The 10,290-nt window shown below is 36.9% G+C and overlaps 1 protein-coding gene across 3 annotated transcripts in view; it reads right to left on the minus strand.

The window, feature by feature from the left end:
- Positions 1-10,290, minus strand: part of LOC127844849 (uncharacterized) — a 41,010-nt gene that overhangs the window by 18,095 nt on the left and 12,625 nt on the right. For all 3 annotated transcript variants that reach the window (XR_008032908.1, XM_052375374.1, XM_052375372.1), the window contains exons 2-3: positions 2,614-2,788; positions 156-311 (exon numbers count right to left, since the gene is read on the minus strand). Coding sequence is in view for 2 of the 3 variants with exons in the window: in XM_052375374.1 (XP_052231334.1) it covers positions 156-311; positions 2,614-2,788 (331 nt within the window). In the remaining variant the exon portion in view is untranslated. The remainder of the gene's footprint in view (positions 1-155; positions 312-2,613; positions 2,789-10,290) is intronic.

A 10,290-nucleotide genomic window follows, 5' to 3' on the forward strand; every position in this document is an offset into this window, starting at 1 on the left:
ATTTTCAAGTGTCAACATTATATAGCCAGATTTACCTCTCATTTTAAAGTGTCAACATTATATGGCCATATTTACCTGTTATTTTCAAGTGTCATCATTATATGGCCAGATTTACCTGTTATTTTCAAGTGTCATCATTATATGGCCAGATTTACCTGTTATTTTCAAGTGTCAACTTGGTCACATCCTCACATATAAACTCAATGTTCTTCTGATGTCCGTTAAGCTCTCGGTTCTTGTTAAGGAACTTCTCCATAAAGTCCACAGCGACCACGTGATTGGCCCACTGAGCAAGGGCTGTGGTAAATCTCCTGCAACAGCAATTTACACTTTACTTATCGTAGTCATATAGCCTTGTTATTATGTGATGTAAGTATTACACTATTAAAGTATTGCATGACATAGACATGTACACTACAAGTTTAAAGTTATTATATAAGCTTTATCCGGGAAAAATTGGGCATTCTGCATGGGCTCAAAGTTTCATCCCAGATTAGCCTATGCAGTTTGCACAGGCTGATCAGGGATCACACTTTCCACTTGAATGGAGTTTTGAGTTTGATTAAAAGAAGTATCTTCTAAACAAAAATCAAGTCTAGGAAAAAGTGTTTTCCCAGATTAGCCTTTGCAGATGTGAAGTGTTCACAGGCTAGTCAGGGACAACACTTTTTGCTTTCATGAAATTTTCCCTGTAAAAGAAGTCTCTTCTAAATGAAAAATCCAGTCCAGGCAGAAAGTGTTGTGCGAGCTTAGCCTGTGAGAACTGATTTGGTTAATCTGGGAAAACACTTTATACACATGCATTAAGCCACATTTTTGTGTTGCTCATATTATGACTTAAAACTTGTAGTGTAAATGTCTATGTCACGAAATGCGAGCAAAATGTCCATAATCAGAGGACATGACAGTCATTGAAATGAGTAGTCCATGCAACACCAAATTTATGTATCGTTCTAATCGAGACACAAAAATGCTACAAAAAACCTGCCGAAATGAAAATGAAACCAGAAAGCGCCGCTCAAATATCCTGTGCATGGCTTGCTGGCCCGTTTATATTGCGATCCATGCCGAGTTCCAAGAAGTTCAAACTCTCAGTTTTCAGAATTTGAGCAGGGCTCTGACCCAAAGCAAGCCCTTAGACATTGACCCAAAGCAAGCCCTTAGACACTGTCCCAAAGCAAGCCCTTTGATACTGACCCAAAGCAAGCCCTTAGACATTGACCCAAAGCAAGCCTTTAGACACTGCCCAAAGCAAGCCCTTTGACACTGACCCAAGGCAAGCCCTTAGACAATGACCCAAAGCAAGCCTTTAAGACACTGACCCAAAGCTAGCCCATAGACACTGACCCAAAGCAAGCCCTTAGACAATGGACAAAAGCAAGTCTTTAGACACTGACCCAATGCAAGACTTTGACACTGGCCCAAATCAAGCCCTTAGACACTGATCCAAAGCAAGCCCTTAGACACTGACCCAAAGCAAGCCCTTTGACACTGGCCCAAATCAAGCCCTTAGACACTGGCCCAAATCAAGCCCTTAGACACTGACCCAAAGCAAGCCCTAAGACACTGACCCAAAGCAAGCCCTTAGACACTGACCCAATGCAAGCCCTTAGACACTGACCTAAAGCAAGCCCTTTGACACTGTCCCAAAGCAAGCCCTTAGACATTGACCCAAAGCAAGCCCCTTAGACACTGTCCCAAAGCAAGCCCTTAGACACTCACACAAAGCAAGCATTTAGACACTGTCCGAAAGCAAGCACTAAGACATTGACCAAACGCAAGTCCTTAGAAACTGACCCAAAACAAGCCCTTAAACACTGTCCCAAAGCAACCCCTTAGACACTGACTCAAAGCAAACCCTCAGACACTGACCCAAAGCATGCCCTTAGACACTGTCCCAAAGCAAGCCCTTAGACACTGATCAAACGCAAGTCCTTAGAAACTGACCCAAAGCAAGCCCTTAAACACTGTCCCAAAGCAACCCCTTAGACACTGACCCAAAGCAAACCCATAGACACTGACCCAAAGCAAGCCCATAGACAGTTCCAAAGCAAGCTTTAAGACAATGACCCAAAGCAAGCCCTTAGACACTGACCAAAAGCAAGCCCTTAGAAACTAACCAAAATTAAGCCCTTAGACACTGTCCCAAAGCAAGCCTTTAGACATTGACCCACAGCAAGCCCTTAGACACTGACCCAAAGCAAGCCCTTAGACACCTATGCAAAGCAAGCATTTAGACACTGACCCACAGTAAGCTTTTAGACACTGACCCAAAGCAAGCCCTTAGAAACTGGCCCAAAGCAAGCCCTTAGACACTGTTCCAAAACAAAACCTTAGACACTGTCCCAAAGCAAGCACTAAGACCCTGACCCAAAACAAGCCCTTAGACCCTGACCAAAAGCAAGCAAGATATTGACCCTAAGCAAGCCCTTAGACACCTTTTCAAAACAAGCCTTTGGACAAATCTAATGCAAGCCCTTAGACACTGGCCCAAAACAAGCCTTTAGACACTGTCTTAAAGCAAGCCCTTAAACCACGAACCAAAGCAAGCCCTTAGACACCTATCCAAAACAAGCCCTTGGACACATTTTAAGCAAGCCCTTAGACACTGACCCTATCCCGGCTCCCAGCTCTACTATGTCCTTTCCCGCATAGCTTGGAAGGTAGGAGAGTATCTCTGGGAGCTCATGCTTGGTCAGCTGATGGGCGTTCGTGTCCAACATCATCTCCTGAAGGGACGCCTCCTGTGAGTGCTCCTGCCAGAACTCAGTCATCGCCTCACGCACCTCTGAAATATGGCAGAACTGTATGCATGTAAAGGCACAAAGAGACTAAAGGGCTCACTGACTTACTGTCACCAGTGTTGTGTTATCAAATTTGAGTCAAAAATTCAGCCTTATTCCCAATCTTAAAATGAATATATGTTTTCCAAAATGACTGTCTAAAATTCCAAATTGAAGGTTTCTGAAAAAAATTAATGAATATTTTTTTTGATTGCAACATTTCCCTAATTTCCCTATTCATCATCATAAGTTGAATCTTGTTAAGTAGAATATTGAAAGCACTTTTACTCTCTTAATGTTAAGGCATTTGTTTGCAAAACAAACGCAACAACATTTCCATCAAAACTCAAGTTATTTACTGCAAGCCATTTTTCTATTTTCATTAACAGTGATTTTGACCTGACTGGCCACAAATGCACTCCCAACCCAGATATGCATGCACAAAGCTACATATATGCATGACAAACTTTATGTGCTCTATAGTTACAATTTGGATGCAAATATTAGAATGCATCATGTTATATCATCCATATTTTTTTATTTAAACATTCAAATAACACATTACACAGTACATATATAAAAAAGGTATGTGGTATTTTGTGGAGATACAAAACACTTCACATCATTTATTTGCACATAAATAGTTACAAAATAAGTAATACTAAAACACTGTCATCAACCTACTGTACAAGAATATTTACGTACATGTATATGAAATTAAAAAGTGGTGTTATTTTATTACCTTTTACAAAATTAACAATGCTGGTTTTGTACTAGCCATAAAACATTTATCATGGATTAACAAGTAACAACCAATTTATTAATTACACAATAGAAAGGAAATCGTATTAATTGCATTATGCATTTACTAAACAAGCTATTTGCTACTGTTTAGAATTACACTATTATACTAAAAATGATCACAACAGGTACTTAGTGCTTTTACATACTTGTCGTAAGTTTTGTATTACTAGTTTGACATTTATTGGCAGACACTAAATTGTCGATATACAGACTTAATTTGCATGGGAACTTTCATATTTTTTTCAGCATGGCCTTCAAATTGTTAATTAAAAAACCCTTTGCACATCTGATCTTATTATTACATAGCTGTTTTTTGTTTATAGATAGACAGATATAGACTTTTCAAATTTCTATAAAAGTTCACACATGATCCTTCCAAGTAAACCAACAGAACCAATAAAGATCACCACAGATAATAACTGTGTGTATAGCTTTGAAATTTTGATTGTTCAGGAATCCCTCCTTTGTTGATTTCTGTGAAGCAAAACTGTGAGTTTTGCTGGATAGAATAGATTGTGTGATGCCCAGCTCTTGCCTTGGCAGAACAGCTTCTAAAAACGGAAAACCAACAAATATCTTAAAATTTGATCAATAATGCAGACAATGTATAAATGTCTTGTTTTTGTTGATTTCGAATCTGGAAGATTTTTTACGTAAGATTGTGGTACGAAAATCCAACGGTATCGGATTTTGTGGTTTTAGGCCTAAACTTATAATAGTTACATGTAACCTTTCGGGATATCGGTAAAGTGCGAGCAGACGAGGTGTAAATACGTTACAAATTAAAGCTAAAAGACTAAAAAGTTAGATCGGAATATCTTTAAATTTTGTGAATAAATGTGTTTCTGATGGATAACAACGACAACTTACCAGAATATTACTCATGATCACACGTAAAAACTTCTTTCTAAGAGCGAATGGAAAATGCGTCACGAATTCTGACAAAGAAACAGTTTTTGAGACGCATCCTTATGTGGTATTCTTATGTAATTTTATGTCTAAATTTCCATATGTATGAACGGTCAACGCCCGCTTCGCGGGATTTTGCCCGTATAAGTGCTTAGTAAGAAGAATTTGTAGGATAATTACGTGAGTACACGATTAGAATTGTTACCGGTATTTGTTATTTATGATTGTTTCCACATGACAGCTTTCCGCTAGGAACACCACGATTGATTAACTGATAAGTTTATTCATGAGAGTAACCTGGGCTTGAATCGGATGTCCGATACAAGCCAGGAAGTGTCCGATCCACCCCTAGTGCACCAACACATATTTAAACATTAATTGTTCGTTTAATGTCTCGGTTATTATCGGACAAGTTATTGTACTTTCTCTGACCATGATGGTTTAACGATAAAAACAAAAGCTATCCGAAATAAACCGTGACGTCACTACATAACACGGCAATGTTCCTGAGGGTGTCCGATACAAGCCCAGGTTACTCTAATTCATTCATTATCAGTATTATTCACTCAGTCGTCAATTCATTCGTACATAAAACATGTTTAATATAAAAATCACGATTTCGTTCGTCTGCATATTTTGTGTCATTTATATAATAAAAGATGACAAGCCTTGTCCATCTTGTGATGTACCAGGTCGGTTTATGTCGCGTGGGGTTAAAAAACTACCGGTAGTTGTACACGTTTCTTATCACGCTGACTCACGCTATCGTCAGCGTCAGGTGTGAGCAAAATCAGAGAAACGTATAATTCAGCAAAATAGCTCAACCGGGATACGATGAACACGATAACTTTTACATCTACAGTATGTTTTGCTGAAGATAACACGTGAAGTGCATCCCAATAAAATACTTTCCAAAGATTCCTTTTTTATAACATTTTTAAATATGATTATTATACAACAGAACGCGAGAGTATCAGACAACTATCTACGTATGGAGTCGCACACATATGCTCTTCTGGGGATATGCCCCCTGCCCCGACCTTATTTGCCATCCACAAGTTTTTTTCAGATAAAAGTATTCATCTTAATCCGATGAATAAATCGTCTTGCGGTGCCTGTGTGATACAAGTCTATGCCATTATGAGTAGACTGTGGGTTGCGCAGTTATACATTGGGCTGCCTTATATGCTTCGAGATTTTTATGAATGCATTTTTCTCCACACGACATTCATGATCATCCACATTGTCTTTATCAAAATGCTGGTTTATTTCCTTATAACATCTGTATATATATATTTAAACATAAAAAAATGGCTTTCAATGTGCTGCTGCAAAAATGATTGTAATAAGTCAACAGTTAGATGAGTCGGCTTCGTCAAATAAAATCATGTCGCCTGTTCAAACAGTAGAATATTCGACAATGGTAATATTTAACTGCATTGGTTTGCACCTTTTAATTTCCTTTTCCGTAAATCGTACTGTTAAGATTTTACAGACATTTCCAAATTTGAAGATGAAGCTTTTGTATTTAGGTTGGTCAGCCTCGCTGCTATTTATGGCTTTAACCCCCATTGAAAGTTAGTTAAAGAATCACGAATGTTGCCTGTACATGTTCTATACATGTTTTGAAGGAAAAGATGAATAAATGAAAGGATGGATGAATAAGTGAATTCAAACTTGACTAACTGACAGAACGAACGAGCCATCGGGAAAAAACTAACGTACGGCTAAGTTTACCGTTTATTGAGCCCCACCCAACCCAAACAGCCCATGCCTCCCCGGGCCAGTCAAGTTTGGGTCCATCCCTGGGTAAAAGCGAACGGTTAATGGAAAATATTGCGAAACAATCACCGCCTTAATTGTAACTATTTTGAAAACGCGTCGTTTGATCGGTTTATATGATCTCAGAAGTCGACGTTTAAACCAATGAAATGTCAGATTTATTATTCATGATTACGAAAATGTGCTAGCCAACTCTCCCATGATCAATACAGAAATACAGGATAAATGAGCGAACGTGAGTTCCATAGATGATTTCAGTATTATAACTTGTTGTCACATCATGTTAGAATCGAAATGATAATTCGCATTTTTTTGTTTACTACTCAATAAAATACTCATTCTAATAAGTGACTATTCAACGCATCAACACACGAAATCGTTGTTAATTTGTCGATACGCGTTTTATAACATAGAATGAATCGTTAAGAAACACATGCCTTATAGGTTGATAAAAAAAGTAATTAACTGTGAAGTTTTATTTGAAGAAGCACCCCTACCTAATTAACTTCTGAGTACCCTGAGAAAACCACACCTGTACGGTATGGTGACCACCAACCAAACCCACATGCTTTCGGGAACGGGAATTAAATCCGGTTCGCCGAATCACTGCGCTAACCGGTAAGTCTTATATCGACTTGCAGAAAGCTATTGTACGGAATCCGGATAGTACCATCTATAATCTCTCTCTTTCATCAAGGGCGACACACGACACAAGAAGCGACGCCCGATATTTTGCGCGACAGTCGCGGCGACGCACAATATTTTGCTCGACAGTCGCGGCGACGCACGATATTTTGCGCAATAGTCGCGGCGACGCACGATATTTACCACAATATATTGCATGTTGGACTACCTACAAAAGGGTAATATTTCGTGGTACATTCTCGCGCGTCTCTTCGTGTATCGAGCAAAATATTGTGCGTCGCCGCGACTGTCGCGCAAAATATCGTGCTTCGCCGCGACTGTCGCGCAAAATATCGTGTATCGTTTCGTGTGTCGCCCTTGATGAAAGAAGGGCGAGAGTATAGATGACACTATCCGGATTCCGTACTTTTGCCTAATGTACTGCGACGTTAATTCCTTGTACAGCTATCTGTCGACTTAGTTTTACAAGGAAATAGGCCGCATGGGATACCTGATAGCCATATATAGATGTATTATCGCAGATCGTTCTTAAATTCACAAAGCACCTTAGGTAAATCTGAACGTAAGTTTTACTTAAGGAAACATTTCTGAAAGAGTTCTGTAGAAGATCTGGTGTTTTCTGCTTACATAAGGTTAATGTATTACTCACCGTAGTAGTATTTACTTCTTTAAAATATAAACATGTAAAAATGCATCAATTGGCATAGTCAAAGACTTACAATACTTTATGTGTGGATAGAGAAATATGGAATGAGTGCTGTATTGGACGTCATCATTGATGACGTTCAATCGAACGAATGATAAAGGGGGCTAAAATTCGTTAAGCTCCAGCGTATAGCAGCGATTTGGGAGTCTTGAAAACTGGTCTGTAACTTTTGCTGAAATTTGACATGTATATGGACCAGAACTCGATCTACACGATGGCGTATTCGTCATATCTGGGAAAAGTCCAGTTTTTGATAAAATTACGAAAAAGTGATGTTTTTTATTGCGCAATCGCTATAAAATGAGTTCTCGCCGGAAGCGTTAATAGCGTTAATAGCAACCCAAACACAATTCAACCCAAGGAGACAATTCACGCGATAGACACTTCAAATTTGATTTTAATTAATACATATTGCGATTTTATTCCCAAATTAATAAATAAATTCATATTGCGTTTAACATACATAGCTGAACCCGTTTAGAAAATATTAACAAAACAAACAAAAACAAACAACAGTTAAATTTCATTAATGTAAATATGGTAACCTGATTACATATCCACTAGCGTACACATGAAAAATAGTTCGCAAGTAAACAACAAACAATCAAATTTAAACGCAAATAAGTTAACAAAATATATAAAATAAATCCGAGAAATTGATACTTAAAAATACAATTTCTGCACTAAAAACATTTTTGAGAGTCATTAAAACACATAATTTCGGAAGTATACAACCAACATTCAATATGGCTGCCAATGAACGTTCGAAAAGAACGCGAGAAAGTATTTACAAAATAACATCATCAAAATAATTAAAGTGAACGCTACTTCGCCGTTTTTTAGATAAGTATACGATCTATTGAAAAACACTAGCATTTGACATAAACACACCCGTGGATATGGAAATAGACATCACGCGGCTCCCGCATTTTGCGCTGTGTACGGTTGTTCAGAAAACTTGGTAAGTGTCATTGTGTTCTTGAATTTGTCCGATGAGTTGAATTTTATATACCATTACCATGCGAGAAAGTTTTCAAACACATTTATTTCTCACGAAACTTACCTTTAAAAATAAACAACACAAATATTAGTGGCACGAACTGGTATTGGCACGAAACGACAATCAACCGTTAAAGTTCAAGGGCATAATTTGAATGGAAATACATGTGTTGAATATTGGATAAATTAATCGTTTTGCCGTTAAAAGGGTAATTTTTTTTGGTTTGCTTTGCTTATTTTTTTTATCAAAACACAAGTTTTATAGTTTGATTTCTGTATAACAGTTCAGTTAACGTTATATCTTGAATTTATAAATGTCGAAATAGATGTCGGAGTTTGCACATTTCGGACGTTGCTATGCAAATTGCAAGTTAGTTCTCGATAGAATATACTGTTTTACCTTTCGCATACAGTTGTGCAGCTGTTTTCCATGTAATGATGCAATGTTTTACGTCTGGAATACCCCCCTCGATGATTATAAATCATTAACTTCTCAAATTATAAGCATCGTCAACTTGACAAGGTTCTGTTTAATTAATAAATGGTAGAATATGTAAAGCTGAGTAACATTAATTCAGCACACATGACTTGATATGAAATACATATATATCTCGTGTGGCGTATTTTCATTTAAACTCTGGGTTTAATGACTACAAGTCGGCCGTGCAGTTAAATATTTTTTAAAGCATAGAAATATTCCAAAATTATTTTGGATTTTGTGTTTGTCATGCATAATTTAAATTTTCATAGGAATAAAATAACTTACAGCGACAGGATTACGGCTTTGTTATGGTAAGCATTTGATACAAATGTTATTAAGAATGAGTGTGGTTGTAAATAAATTTTGACAAAATGGAACGAAAAAAAAACACACAAAATGGAAGTGCGTGCATGTTACTGTATCTTGCAACTTTATTGTTTTAAGAATTGGATTAAAGTTTAAATTTAGGTAAGCGTGTCGCTTATACTAAATTAAGTTCTTAATATCTCCTTTGCTCTTATATGGTATGAAATGCGTATCTCGTGTAACGTAATTTCATTCAAACTCTGGATTTTAATGACGACAAGTCAGACGTGTTATTTTATTTAACAGTAAAATATTTTTAAAGCATCAAGAGATTGTAAAAAATATTTCCGATTGTATTTTTGTCATGCATAATTTAATCTTCCATAAGAATAAAATAACTCGCTGTGTCAATATTTCGGTTTCCTTAATCATGTTTTAGGTAAGAATGGTTAGCATTTGATACACAAGTTTTAAAAAAAATAGTGTGGTTTTTAATAAATTTTGAGAAAGAGACGGATGATCAGAATTGGAGGTTCAAATCTTTGTCAAGTATAAAATGTTAACCATTCTGACCTAAAACACAATACAGGAAACCATACATCCAACTTGTCGTCATTAAAGTCCAGAGTTTACATGAAATTATGTTACACGAGATATGTATTTCATACTATACAGAAGCGAAGGAGTCATAAAAAAACTCAATTTAGTATTAACAACATGCTTACATGTACATCAATTTTAACTTTAATTCTTTGCTTTGAACAATAAAGTTACAAAGATTTGAACCTCCAATTCTGGTCATATTACATTAATATTTGCATATTTTAATACCATATAAATATTGTTTAAATCTATTTGTTGATAAATTTAAAATA

This window comes from Dreissena polymorpha, chromosome 9 (assembly GCF_020536995.1).
Source record: "Dreissena polymorpha isolate Duluth1 chromosome 9, UMN_Dpol_1.0, whole genome shotgun sequence".
In the NCBI taxonomy this organism is placed as follows: Eukaryota; Metazoa; Mollusca; class Bivalvia; order Myida; family Dreissenidae; genus Dreissena; species Dreissena polymorpha.